This window comes from Syngnathus floridae, chromosome 18 (genome assembly GCF_059516105.1).
Source record: "Syngnathus floridae isolate MCC-2025c chromosome 18, RoL_Sflo_1.0, whole genome shotgun sequence".
NCBI lineage: Eukaryota > Metazoa > Chordata > Actinopteri > Syngnathiformes > Syngnathidae > Syngnathus > Syngnathus floridae.
Window position 1 is genome coordinate 5229790 of NC_142430.1, and position 14814 is coordinate 5244603.

General features: G+C 43.9%; 1 protein-coding gene and 1 long non-coding RNA gene across 4 annotated transcripts in view; both read left to right on the plus strand.

Moving 5' to 3' along the window:
* trrap (transformation/transcription domain-associated protein) overlaps window positions 1-6960 on the plus strand; it is a 47312-nt gene extending 40352 nt beyond the window's left edge. For both annotated transcript variants that reach the window (XM_088359365.1, XM_088359366.1), the window contains 6 exons: window positions 2385-2610; window positions 2697-2914; window positions 3420-3604; window positions 3668-3871; window positions 5203-5397; window positions 6346-6960. In XM_088359365.1, coding sequence (XP_088215491.1) covers window positions 2385-2610; window positions 2697-2914; window positions 3420-3604; window positions 3668-3871; window positions 5203-5397; window positions 6346-6630 — 1313 coding nt within the window. In that variant the 3' untranslated portion in view covers window positions 6631-6960. The remainder of the gene's footprint in view (window positions 1-2384; window positions 2611-2696; window positions 2915-3419; window positions 3605-3667; window positions 3872-5202; window positions 5398-6345) is intronic.
* A 1116-nt stretch (window positions 6961-8076) lies between these two features.
* Window positions 8077-12955, plus strand: LOC148382440 (uncharacterized). Of its 2 annotated transcripts, none has more exons than XR_015853982.1 (5): window positions 8077-8227; window positions 8389-8432; window positions 9676-9787; window positions 11832-12018; window positions 12558-12955. It is a non-coding gene; the product is annotated as an uncharacterized LOC148382440 (long non-coding RNA). The 2 variants fall into 2 exon arrangements; XR_015853983.1 differs by lacking the exon at window positions 12558-12955 and adding an exon at window positions 12084-12494.
* The last annotated feature ends 1859 nt before the right edge of the window (window positions 12956-14814 follow it).

Consider the following 14814-nt stretch of genomic DNA (forward strand, 5'->3'; position numbering starts at 1 on the left):
CAGCTATTTGAATACGATCGTCATCGCACCCTTGTCCGCCACGACGAAGCACTAGGTCCCTGACCTATCCTTAGTACGCGTAAGTCCCTGACTTTACCGTACACGTTACACACGTAAGTTCCAAACTTATTCACCGTATGTATCTTAACTTCATGCACTCCTTATTTGATCTGAACGACAGTCTCCTCTTAAATTTCCTCTTTCAATTTGCAGCATTTCGACTTATAGTAACAGGTATTCTGCTTACCTTATCGGTGATGAGCTCAGGGTTTAGGAGACGTCGTACCAGCTCAACGTTGTGCGCTTATTCCAAACGGTTCGCCGACCGGGAGACAGTGTCCCTGACACTGTCCGGTGTCTTGGCTAAAGACCACGAGTTGTCAATTACCCTTCTCTTGACATCACGTCCGCGGTCACCAAGAAATTGTTAGGTTACGGATTCTAGTTATTGATCTGACTCCAAATTGTGATCAACACTTAACACATAAATTGCTATGTCCTAATCCACACACTGGCGCACCTAACAATTTTGCGAGTTCGTTCTGTCAAAGAGAAGACCAGTAGATCAATCAGACCAAATTTACCAATTATTTATTCCTGACAAAGCGCACTAATACAGGCCTGGGTCCCGGGTCCCTCACACTAAAACTCGTGCGTTTTTGTGACCACCAAAAGACGACACATTCTTCCGGGTTGCCCAGTTTTAAAGAAACACAATATGAATATTAAAGCATGCAAAATATTGTGAGATGATTGGTGGATGGCCATCTCCTCCCCGTCCAGGTGTCGCTGAGGTCAGGCGGTTGGGTTTTCCCCTCGATGCCCAGTCCCATAGATGTGCTGTTGTTCTCCTTTCTCACCGACCTTGAGATTATCTCGTCCGGTACTCCCTGTCTGGGCCTATACACAACACTTCGAAGAAAACAAGTTCATGCAGTTTGCCTGCACATTCCTCGGCCCCCACCAATCCACACGAGCACTTCAATACTAGATATTAATATGATTATAAGTTTAACACAACCTTAAAAAATATGTTTGCAAACTCCCAAAAACACATTTTCCTTTAGGAGGAAATTGCGTAATATTTCGGTTTATTCAAATTCTGTGTGTTCTGCCGTGTAAATGCCTTTTCGGGTAGGATAAGCGTTACGCCGCATATTGGTTTTGCACCTGCTACTGACAGCACACTAATGTGTCTGGTTTCTATGACGATTTCATTTCCCTCCGGGTTCCAATTGTCGGCTTTACTAACTTTTTACATGCCATACTGACCCCCCCCTCGGAGTGAACATGCATATGATGGATGTTGGCGTCAGATGGGCAGATGGAACCAGAAGTGGCTTAAAAACACGGGTCATAGAGCAAGCTGTCCAACTTTCTCGCCCTTGCCACTTTCGCAGCCTCCCGGGGAGTCTGCTGCTGCTGCTTGTTAGAGGAGTCAACTTAAGTGCTCGCTCTGTATCTGGTCTGAGATTGAATATTTACTGCATTGCTTTGTAGCTGCTATTTGAGAGCAATAAATTGTAGCAATTTCTCTGAACCGTCGCAATTTTACCGCTGCAGGTGAATTGCAGGCAACAAAATGGGCCAATGCTAAAAGAACATTTTCATCTCCAATTTTATAAAGGCTCATTTAAAAAGTATTAGGTGTTCTCACTTTGACAGAGATTGAACTGGTTTTGAAAGGGCACGGCTTTGCGGTTGTCATGGATATGTTAGAACCGGCAAAGCCTCAAATGGGGGAAGCTATACGTAGCGCGCATCTTCACCTCCCATCCAGAAGGGCTTTGCAAGTCTTTGCTTCGCCTCCTCCTTCATTGTTGCTGATTACAGCTCATCAAAACATGGTGCATGCAGGTTAATACTTTAACACTCTTATTTTTTTTTGTAGCTCTGATTTAATGATGTCTTAACCTCCTGAAGGGGATTTTAAGTCAATGAAGCAAATACTTATGCTGCCTGCCAGGCTTACTGTAATGTTGCCTCAATTATTATTACAAATTAATATAAATTATTATTATTAAATATAAATAAAATTCTAGATTATTTTTATTATGTATTTGATTTTTTAATTTTTTTTTTCATGTGTTAGAGGGCTTATGTTTTTAGTAATTGCTTGGGGGGTACACAGCTCCGGGGAAGGTTAACGGTCACACATGCACAAGCACACCTGGGAGCTGCCCACTCGTGTTCCAGCCGTGTACTTTTGGCAGCTGAGATCAGCTCCAATGGAGCAGTCCGGAAGGTTTGCATTTCTCAAGGTCACCGAGGCCTCGTGCTCACGGTTTGGTGTTAGCAAGCCTCTGGGTAAACACATCAGTTGTTGTTTGTTGTCTCACTTGTGGGCTAACTTCTTGTTTTTGTTTGTCTTCTACTCCCACCAGACTTTGACTTTAGCGTGCCAGGCTCCATGAAGCTCCACAATCTGATCTCCAAGCTCAAGAAATGGATCAAGATTTTGGAGGCTAAGACCAAGCAGCTGCCCAAGTTCTTCCTCATTGAGGAGAAATGCCGCTTCCTCAGCAATTTCTCCGCTCAGACTGCAGAGGTGGAGATCCCCGGGGAGTTCCTCATGCCCAAACCGACGCACTACTACATCAAAATTGCCAGGTGACTAGCACTGGAAAATTCCACTTCACATTTTTGGATTTTCTATAAATAGACATATGTTATTTGCTCACGGTTCCTCTCCTCAGGTTCATGCCGAGAGTGGAGATTGTCCAGAAGCACAATACGGCAGCACGGCGCCTTTACATTCGCGGGCACAACGGCAAGATCTACCCTTACCTGGTGATGAACGACGCCTGCCTGACCGAATCCCGACGCGAGGAGAGGGTTCTGCAGCTCCTTCGACTCCTCAACCCTTGTCTGGAGAAGAGAAAGGAGACCACCAAAAGGCACCTCTTCTTTACTGGTAGGACCACGGAAAAAAGGGTGACAAAGTTCGGATAATAAATAAGCTTTGTGCTAATAAGCAATGACAAATGCCCTAGACATGCGAAGAAAAATAAGCTTTGCTATTGTGGTCATTGTAAGTCAACACTTTTGGATATCGGGAACACTGCATTCCACTCATTTCTTTTTCTGGCCGTCTGCCTCAAGCACAGCACACACAATTTCATTTCCGTCTCAAGCCGGCTCTGTCCTCCCACACCGTCCGCCCCCCTGTGGTTCGCCTCCGCTCAGATGTTTGCCTACTCTCCATTTATGCTCTTGATTGGTTTATTTAAGGGGCAAGTAAGGATACGGAATTCAGCCGTGGGTTCCAAGCCAATTCCTTCAATCAGGCACAGCCAGTGTTGTAAATGTTTAGGTTTGTTTTGACTGCGCGGTTAAACCCGCAGCCTTCTCGGTTTAGACTGACGTGATGCCTCCTTCCTCTGCCCCTCATCTCTCTTTTTCTTTTTCTTTTTTTCTAGTGCCGAGAGTGGTGGCGGTGTCTCCTCAGATGCGGCTCGTGGAGGACAACCCTTCGTCTCTGTCACTGGTAGAAATCTACAAGCAGCGTTGTGCCAAAAAGGGGATCGAACACGACAACCCTATTTCCAGATATTACGATCGCTTGGCCACCGTGCAAGCCAGAGGCACGCAGGCCAGCCATCAGGTATGGAGGGAGAATCACGCTAGGTCTCCTCTCGACTGTGTGTAACCTTTGTTGACCCACCAGGTCCTACGAGACATCCTGAAGGAGGTCCAGGGCAACATGGTGCCACGTAGCATGCTCAAGGAGTGGGCCCTCCACACTTTCCCCAACGCCACCGACTACTGGACCTTCCGCAAAATGTTCACCATCCAGTTGGCTCTCATTGGCCTGGCCGAGTTCATGCTCCACTTGAATCGGCTCAACCCGGAGATGCTGCAGATAGCTCAGGTACTATGACAGAAATTGTTCAAACCAAATGAAGCTTCCCCTCCCCCTTTCAGGGATTTGCGTCACTTCTCAGTAGTATTCACAAATGAATCAGTGAAATTGATGAGTCACCCACTCCAAATTGTTTCAAGGGCATGCAGGCTTCATGCACCTTAATTTAATATACAGCCGCACATTTGTGTAGATGCGCTGAGATGACCATTACCCTCCTCTGTATTCGTCTTCATGACTCATCCCTCTCCCCCCTGCGACATTCACATTAACGTCTATCAGTCAACAGCCGCTATAAATGCGGCGGATGTTTTGACAGAACGTTCAACGCAGTCCCTCCGCGCCCCAACGCTCGGAAGATGTTTCAATTTGAAGAGGCTGCGTTTGTGTGTGTGTGTGTGTGCGTGTGTGTGTGTGTGTGTGAGCGCATCTGCTTCTCAGTCCTCACTCAAGGTCCTCAGCCAGCTTTTTCCCCCTAAGTCATTATTAAAGATGATTGTGTCAGTCAGCCGCCCCGCCCCTCTGATCCTAATCGCCCTTTGCTGACAGGCGTTCCTTCGGGCAGCTAAGCGCCGGTATTAAGCCCCTACTCTGCCTGTTCCATTCGGCAGATCCCATTAGACACACGGGGGGATTACGGTGCGGAGTGTGCGCCAAGCTGGAGTTTGCAAGGACAGGACATCAGCGCCACATATTTGTGCCCCGCCCTTGTGGAGTTCATGAATGCATGAATGCCATCACTTTTGTCAGGAAGACTTAATTGACGTATTGCAGGGATCCAGACTGTTTTTTTTTTTTTAAGTCAAGGAACTATGAGCATTTTTCAGGCCTGTATCTCATTTCCCAGCAGGCCCTTCAAATGAAACCAATGCTGATTTAGTCTTCTGATCACTGTCTGCAGTCTGACCAGAGCACGCTGCAGGGGGGGGTTGCGGCTTTCTCTGCCCACCGCCCCGAGGCTCGCCGCGGGGGCCTGGCGGAGCAGACGGCATGAGCTGTAGGGAATTGCTTGGCTGTAAAGCTGTCAGAGCTGCTCGCCCCTTCATATAAGGGAGCTTATGAGCGGAATGGCGGCTTCTCGCTCATGAATGCAAACTCGGCATGTATATATGGAAGTCCGAGCGGGAAGGCAGTGAGAGCGAAATAAGGATTATAGATGTTCAGCTGCTGATAGTTTGACGTGTTACTGTGTCTGAGAGGACTGATCAATAACAGTTCGCAGCCTGTTTTTGTCAGCCACCCTTCCCTAAAGTGTTCTATCAGCTCAAGGTTGACACGCAACTCACTCAATATCGACCCCGGGTTGCGCAACACGGCTGACGCCTCGCTCTCGCTCGCAGGACACCGGCAAACTCAACGTCTCGTACTTCCGCTTCGACATCAACGACGCTACGGGGGACCTGGACGCCAACCGACCGGTTCCTTTCCGCCTGACGCCGAACATCTCCGAGTTCCTGACCACCATCGGCGTTTCTGGGCCGCTCACCGCCTCTATGATCGCTGTGGCGCGGTGCTTCGCGCAACCCAACTTTAAGGTCGGTGCCCCTCTATTTTTTTTTTTTTTGGGGTTTGCTATTTTATGCCTTTTATAGTCCACCCAAATGCTTCTCCAGCACCTTTAGAGTCTTGACAAATTGTTTGTTTTAAACAAAGTCAGCACAATGAATAAGCAGCAGGCTGTGTTTTACTTCACATAACCCAGCGGGGCGGTAACGACGGCCATGTGGTGGTTTTGCTGAAACTTACGGAGGGAACCGGAAAACTTCACATGCTAACACACAGGAACACAAGCACGCAGACACGTCAAGGCTCCCGCCGTCTCCGGGGATGTGGCAATCATCAAAACCGGCCAGATAAACAAGCTTAGCAACCAAGCGGAAGCATAAGCGAACAGTGTGTGGATTGTGTACCTAGTTAGGTGATGATTATTGCTGTTGTGGTCCCGCGGTGGTTGAACTGGTTGTGTATTTTAAGTCTTGGTCACCATAATGAGCTGCTAACCGCGCACGCAGCTCTCCCCCACCCTAAATTGGAATCTGCTTTACGTGTTTGTTTGACATTGGCTTTGGACAAACAGTCTTTTTTTAAAATGTTGTTTTCATCTTAAAACACACAGCCAAGGGAAACGCTTCAATCCAGATTGGCACATTATGCCCACGTAAACAGCATTCTCAGACACATAATGATGACTTTGAGATAAACCCGCACGGTTATCGAATTAACTCGGAATCCGGCTGTAATGTGGGCAGCTCGCAGCCACACTTATGGTAACGCCTCAAAACATTCACACTCAGATTTTGAGAGACTTGAAAGACACTCTGAAAATGTGCCACGGTCAGCTAGAGGTCATTGGTTCTCCAAACAGGATTAAGATCCAAATCAAACAAGTCAAACCACTAAAGAATGGTTGGAAATATTCTGTCGGCCTTTACAAGTAAACAATTGTTTTTTTTCTCAAAGCTGACGTCTTTGCTTTCTGCCAGGTGGATGGTATCCTGAAAGCTGTCCTGCGCGATGAAATCATCGCTTGGCACAAGAAAACCCAGGAGGACACGTCCATGCCACTGTCGCCGGCTGGCCAGCCAGAGAACATGGACTCCCAGCAGCTGGTGTCGCTGGTCCAGAAAGCCGTCACTGCCATCATGACCCGCCTGCACAACCTGGCGCAGTTCGAGGGAGGCGAGAGTAAAGTCAACACTTTGGTGGCTGCCGCAAACAGCCTGGACAATTTATGTCGCATGGACCCTGCGTGGCATCCTTGGCTCTAAAACAAAACAAAAAAAAGATGACGTGCCAGTCTTTTACTTAGGTCGGAAAAAGGTTTGGGTATTTATTCGATATCCATCTTGAATAAATGCGAAAGTGACTTTTTATTATCATGCTGAATGGGCCACTTTGTAAAATCCTTTGTGTATTTATTTTTGTATCGGAATCATTTTGTTACAGATTTTGAACTATAACATGGTTTTAAGGAAAAGCAGTTATAAACAATTACAAATTTCATTTACTGTCAAGCTTTTATTTTTGTTACAGAAGCCCATCGCGCCGCTCTTGTAGGTAAGCATTTTGTTTGAATAAAATGCTATTTTTTAATTCTACTCTCTCCTTTTCCATTTTGTTCCATCTCCAACACCCTGTACCCATTCTGATCATAAAAAAAACTTTGATGCAATTAGTTCTCTTCCTAGTTTCTTGAAGTTGGGTTATAAAAGAGCAATAATAACTGGTAATCGCCATCTGTGCCTCAATCCTCCCGTATCACTTTGTCGCCGTCATAATCGCCCTGAAGGACACACTCCTGGATGTTATTGTGATCATAACTCACACTGTGAAATGACTGCACACAAAACCGGTCCCCAACATTTCCGAAGTTGATTGCCGTCATCCCGCAGCCCGTCGACGGTTATAGAGAGGCGTTTCGGAGCAGCGGTGTTGCACTCATCGCTACAATAACCTTGGGGGTCATTGCCTCCCCCTGCTTAGAAAGCCCTGTCGAAGTGCGTTGAGGCATTTTTCCCTTCTCCCCTGCTGCCTGATGAATGTTCGCCTTTAGATCTCGCAGCAGGCCGCCCTCACTTGACTTACACGGACTGTCAGATGGCCCGCCTGCACCCATAAACACAACTTAGGTCTCCAGCACACACACTTGCATCCTTTTGCTTGAACATATTTACATCAGCGAACATTACTTTTCTCTGATCCACAAGCTATTAAGGTCTCAGTTCCACTTGGGAGCAATTTCTAACGTTGTAGCCATTTTTTAGACTTGACAGATTCAATTATGAGGTGAAAAGTCTGTTGTTGTTATTATAGACAAATTAAAAAAAGTCACAGAAGTAGGTCAGAAGTGGGATAAGTCAAAAATAACTATAATAAAAATAAAAATCAGGTAGTGCATGAAAAGGAGGGGCATATGGGGCGCGTTTGGGAATATTGTTCCGAACGAGCCGTTGATTCAATCTTATCGTTCGTAAAGATTCAAGATTCAAGAATTCAAAAAAACTCAGCGTTGCTCAAATTTACCGTTCCAGTATTAAGAGTGCACCAAAAACGGAGTGCGGGTGCACTTATTTGCGCCGCACAGTGCGCATGTGCTGGATGCGTGCGGGAATTGATCCAAGTGGAGCGACGGGGATAATTTTCGAACGCGCCCCTAAATAAAACGTTGTTTCATTATTGTTTTGAAGCACCTGTGCGACCAGGGTAAGGAGCGTGGCTAATTGGGTGGCTAGCTTTAGCTGACGGGCAAAATGTAAAAATAAGTCAAAATAAAGTAAAAAAAAAAATACTTATATTTCACAGTTTTAATAAATCTCTCCTTCTTCAATCAAGCCCTGAATAAAAACGTTTCACCATTCTTCAACCGTAAGTACCATAGGAATCGTTTTCTATTAGTGAGTGGGATTATTACCAAATTGTTCCGTGTCATTTCTTTGTACCTTTTTTTTTTCATGTGTTTTCGAGATTTCAAATCTGTTATTGCAGAATATAGCCAAGGTTTGTATGTTTTTCCTTTTTTCTTTCAGCCACACTAATTCCACCCAGCACTTTTTCATCTATGACAAAGTTTGTAAGTATGAAAAAAAAATACATGCAAAATGTGCTATTTCATTTTTAAGAGTAGATTTCACCATTCATGTAATATCAAGCCTACAATGGTTTCAAAAATAACTTTGGAAATATTTCTTTTTGCTTTTCCTTCCATTACAAAGGGCTAGCTCTCATGAATAAAAATTGCCTTTCAAGGACGACACAAAATGGCTGAACATCAAACCAACAGTTAGTGCAAAAACACATTTTGTGCCTTGTTTTTTTCCTTCCACAAAAATCAACTCACAAAGAATTTTAATGTTTTCATTTATCCTGCATGTCATTCCAAATCTGTAAAAAAAAAAAAGGGGCTACTTGAGCTATATAATGTTTTTATTCCAATAATTCAATCATCTGACTCTTCAGTTGTCACAGCCGGCATCCGACGGTTTATTGTTTTAGGCCTTGTTGCGCAGTGGGAGGCGTGCACAATTTTGTTTGGTGTCCTCATGTAAACAAACCATATTAATCAAATGACAACGATGTGTTTATCTGCATTCCAGGAAGAGGTCTCGTCTCATATCTAAAAGCGGAAGATTTGTTTTGTCGCTCGCCAATGGAATCCCATTAGGATTTCTAATGACATTTTCACTTGGAGGAGTGCACCGCGTTGGCTTTGTGTCTCAAATCTGCTATTCCAATTTTTAATTGCCCAAGTGGGATGCAGCAATCAAAGTCACTTTATGTCTCAGTAGCAGCCCCGCTTGAAAAAAAAAAGTGCAATTTGTTCTCGAGGCTTTTAAATGGATCGAGAAAGTTATGGAAATTTGTATTCACGTAGCAACCGAACATTTGATACTCCTCTACTCAAGCCTATTTAACGACAATAAACTAGCTACTTAGAATAGATGGGGTAATTATTTCCAAATTTTCTTCATTTAAATGAATCAAACAGAAGTCCCTTTCCAATTAAAAAGACACTTTTCTACTTCTGTGATGCAGAATGCTGGTTTTTTTTTCCTCTGTGCTGCTTACATGTACTTATTCATTTAGTTAGTTATTTTCCAAATATATTTTTAAAAGCAAGCCCTGTAGTGAGCCAGGGTGCTAATTAAAACCTGTTTTCAGTAATTTGATTCATTAAGAGCTTTTTATTTGCTTGCCCGGTGATCTTGCTAATCAGTCCCGTTTATGTCGCAAATTGTTGACAGTATTTTTCTGTTCTTGAACTTTTTCCTTAAGTGTTTTAAACCAATTTGTCAACTTCCTCCCATCTCCCATAGCGACATCAAGTTCTCTCGACTTCTGCCAGTTGGCATCGTCAGCTGTGCTAAAGTATGGCGGAGAACGGCTCGATTAATTATGGAGGCCACGTTGTGCTGACACGGCGCTAAAGTAAGTGTGCGTAAACTGTCACTTATGTGTTTCCTCGTTGTTTAGACAGGAAGCATATGCTCGGTGCAAGCGGCCATTAAATTTCAACGCATCCATGATGATCACGATGGTCTTAAAATAGCAAGACAGGTGAAACGGGGATGGTCGTTTTTGTTTTTGCTTCCCGTGACTAGAATTCTCTGCCAATCCTCCCCATTTCTTTCACTTTTGCTTTCAATGTTGATTATGCCTTCTCCAGTTAAATGCGGTCCAAAATGATGTGCATAGATAATTGCCTGATGTCAACATTCACCAATTGATGTGGTGCGGCTAGGAAAGTGCCATCTGCTCATCGACAGATTTGAATGAATAGGGTATTATTTCAGAAGGATGTGCTGTTATTGTTCAAATGAGTCATTTCTTACTTGTTAGCCATTTGAAACAAAGCTTTACACAGCACTGTTGGAATGTTTTGTTTTTTTAGATTGCTAAAGAAAATGATCTGCAAGAGCCACACAATGAAGATTACTTCAGAGTTGCTAATAATTCTATTTTATTTTACGGCACAAACAAGCATGGAATATTTGTATTAAATAAATTTTCATTAATTTTTTTTTAAACAAGTTCACTCAATCAACACTGAGATGTAACAGTAAGAAAACCCCAACATTAAATTGATGTTAGTTTTATCATTTTTTGTTAAATAGTGCCGGCAAAATGTCTATGCACTACTTTCAGTCACAAGATGGATTTCCATAGTTCCATAAATTCTGATTTGATTTCAGAACAGCAAAGTATGTACAGACTAATATACTATTACGTTTATACATGTTGATATTTTTTTTGGGTGGGGGGCATCTGTGAGCATTCTCAAGTCTCAGCAAAGAAGTCCCAAAATGCTGACCTGCATGTTGGTTCTGTTTATCAGGCGCTTCATATGTAGCAGGGTCACAATGGCGTGTTCACAGCTGTGCAACCGAGCGATCTTAATGCCTCCCCGTCGCTTATGTCCTGATCGGACCGCACGCGTGTCGAAAGCTGCCGAGCCTGGTTGACAACAATAACCCACCGCTCGACCCCCGGAGCTCCTTGCCCTCAATGAGCATCCTCGGCACGACCTCTCTCCCCCTCTCCCTCCCCGCTCGCCTGCATCCAAGAACGTGATTTAATTTGTTTGGTAATATCGGGATTGGCACGTTCAGCCCAGCTTCACTCCAAAGTGAAATTGGACAAGGGCATTGGAGGCTCGCTGTGTAAAAGTGCCTCACCTTGACAGCTGCTTGAGCGGATTGTGGAGAGAATGAAGGATGTATCACAGAGGGAGGGGGCGAGTCAGTCAGACGCCGACACGCTCGTCTTTTTCTCACCTCGCTTGGGAGTTGGCGGCGAGACGTGCGGCTTTGAAGGCCCAAGCTCAATTTAAAGTGGAGACAAAGCACCAGGTGCAACTAGGGGACCCATCTGCTCCACAACAACATGCTGGAACTTGTCCAGTATGTCCAATTAGTTTCCAAGGAGAATTTTTTTTTTTTTTCCGTACAGCTCGTCTTTGTCAGGAGATTGATCTCATTGCAATTACATTTTTGACAGCGCAGATCTTCAATGGAATCGAATCACACAAGAGAGATTTTTTATTTTCATGTTCACCTGAAACATAAAGCACCATTTCAGCAAAGAGGTGTCGCACTCCCTTGGCTCGATCCCCGAGTCTCAACAGTACGAGAAAAATAAAAAGGAATAGTAGTCCAAATGCTTTAAGCAAAAACCTTAGTAATGATAAGAATTTAAAATGTATTTATCATGAAAGGTAACCTAACAGGTTGTGAAGATTAATTGCAAACTCAACTTGAAAGTTAAATACAACTGAATTCTTCTTGGGCAGCAATTCTGTTTTGTACCACTAGAGGCAGCACATGTTTTCCCCTACAGCCGTATTAGTTGAGACTGTAAAGTCCAATTTTATCTTTGCTAAACAGTAAACTCTGATCGTGCAAACATGCTGATGCAGCAAAGCAAGATGTTAATCAATTTTTTTTTTTCCCCTGTATCCTCTCCAAAACTTCAGTGTCGACAGGTGGCTATCAATTGTGATGGCACCACTCTGCCAAGGCTTCTCTTGTTTCTGATAAGTCCCACTGGCTTGATGGACAGTGATGAAGCGAGATGGAGGAAAAAAAAAAGCAAGTCCTTGACTGTTACGCTGACTCTGCTCCACTTGCCATCTCTGATCAACCACTGAGAAAGAATCACAGGTAATTGCATTCAATAAAATTACACTCCAATCGATCATCTATTTTTTTTTTGCGTCTTGACTGAGGTGCACACGCTTGTCAAGCGGTTCCATCCTTGGATTGCGGCCTAGATCTGTGGAACCGCAGAGAGTAGAGTGAATGTGAGGCGGGCTTCATTTCCACCTCCAGTGGAGGGAGACCACCTATTTAGTGGGGAGGCCACTTGGATGATAGCGGATCACACCCCATCAGCCGCGAAGGGGTTGGGGGGGGAAGTGTCTCGCATCTAACTGATGCCTTTGAGAGGCTGCATCTCGCCAGCTTACAGCTTCAATTTCCATATCATTAGGCTTGTCTGCGAATCTGGTCGCCACTCTCCATTAATCCACGCCGTTGCGTGCAAAAACCGGTTGTCGTCAAGGCGCTGTATAAGTGCTCATCCAAGCGTGGTGCAATGTTGTTGTTTTTCCCCCCCCGCCCGTCGCCACGTTCAGTTCTTTGCATCCATTGGACAAACAGGAGAATGTGCTTTTTTTTTTTTTGTCTGGGGGGGGTCTTAGCCCAATTCTGCGTCTCCTCACCTCATTACCCGCACCTGGATGGGACTGCAGGGGATCCTAATTTAAGTCGCTTGTTAACAACACCCTAATGCGTCCTGACAGCAACAAGAAGAAGGGATGAAGGAGAGCTTGAAAGGATGAGTGCAGGGGCTCCAAGGCATGAAAATTGTCTTAAACGAGACCATTGTCTGCTTCCATTTGAGATGACTTTATCATAAATCACCCAAGCCTCCATTTGTGCACACGCCATTAGCCTCCTTTGCTAATGTTAATAAACTAATGGGCACAGAAATTGTTTTGCGATGCGCCACGTGAAACAAATAAAACGTCAAATAGATTTTTGTTTTGGTTCAATGTGCCCGAGGGTCAATTGTGTGCTGTGCGGCAATTGCAAGCAAGTCAACACATGGGCCTGCTGCTTAATGACAACAGGAAATGAAGAATTTTTATTCTTGTAACTTTGGGGTGTTTGAGATGGTAAATTTCCACCACCTAATGTGCAAGATTTGGCAAAATCAACTAACAACTAGAGACCTTTTCCTTTTTTTTTTTTTTTTTGCTATTAATTACATTCAGCAGGAATGACCTTTTTTGAAATATATTAAAAATGGCTCCTTGTGGCTGTGTAAATAAAGCACATCAATATATGTGCTAATGTCTTCAGCCAAATTCAAACTGATTTGTTTTGAACTGAGAGTAGATACCATCTTACCTTCCAGAATGAGATATGGTTTTTTTTTTTTTTTTTGCCAAGTCTATATCCAAAGGGAAATTGCAACTTTATTTTGTGGTATTATTGTCGGAAAGGGCTCAGCATTGGCTCAACAGAAGTCTGTGGATGGCATGGAATTGCAGTAGCTTCAAACGAGGAGGAAAAAGTTCTTTTTAAAAGCTTTATCTGACTTGCAGAGCTGAAGTGAAAGCTTCAGCTCCAGCCCACACGATTTTGGGCAAAGCAGATTATGAATATGCAATATTTGTTCTTGTCCTTGCTGCAGCCTCCTGTGATGGTAATGCAACCCCACTGTTTATGCTAAGTTATTCTCCTCCTGATTGGAAAAGTAGTTGTGGGGAGCCTGGAGCACGTAGATATGACTTTTAATTTGCTTTGCCCATGCATTCGCCGCTATAAACAAGGAAGATGGCGGCGTGATCTCAGACATGCAGAGATGAATTTCCTGCTTGCTTCTTTTGTGGGCGTGGCACCTTGTAACATGCAGGTAATGAGATTCTTAAGTGGGGATGAAATTTGAAATATATATTTGCTAGCTAACAGAACATGAGAATGTCTTGGAGGTAGACTGCAGCCAATTGTAGATTTTGTTCAAATTGATCTACCTGGATAAACGTTTACTATATGTTGAGGGTGAGACCCAAAATATTAGAAACACAGGTCAGAATGCAGTTACATACAAGTACAGCATAAAAAAAAAAAAATATCAGTCAAAAATGAGCATTATTACCATCAAACAAACAAAAGCGTTGTGCTGGATATAACAACTGGCAATGCAATCCTGAAAACAATTAAAATGGATTTGCCAATAAAAGCAATAGACACCTTTCGCAAAGAAAATTGCTTGTTAATAAGCTGCACCACAAAGTAGAAAAACGATGAGGAAAAGTTTAGAGATCAATTTGGCAATTGGATTTTTGGACTTCATTATATGAAGTCCTTTTATTTATTTTTTTGTAGCTGCTCAAAAAAGAATCCCGAATTTTCAGACTCCAAAACAGCTTTTATTGCTTTCCAATGCAATTTAACTTTAGGTCAACCCCACCGGCACCTCCCGACCTTTAACTTCTCTAGTAGTGACGGTATCTTAGTAGGAGGACTTGTAAGGTTGGCCGAAGAATTAAATGGCTGTTCCCGTGAAGCAGGTCAATGTCAAAGGATGACCGCAAACGTTCTCCTTATCTGCTTTTTATCTGCCGCTGCGTAACGGGCCGCTCGTCAAATGAATCACAGTTTAAGCGTTTTTTGCGGCAGCAAATAACCTCATTACATTTTGTGGGAGGATTGAGAGATGACTCCCGTCGACTCCTCCCTCGTTAATAATTAAAAACAGCAACGCTCTTGTCACTTTCCATAAATCACATTTGAACACTTAAGGCTTTGTGTGTCGCCGTGTCACGCTTTGCCAGCACGCCGTGGGAGGTTTAAAACTGCAGGTAGCTGACTTTGCGAGGTGACCTCCACCGTGCGATGATGGATTGCCGTCTTTGCGGAAGTATTTTGAGGAGTTGCCGACAGTTATTT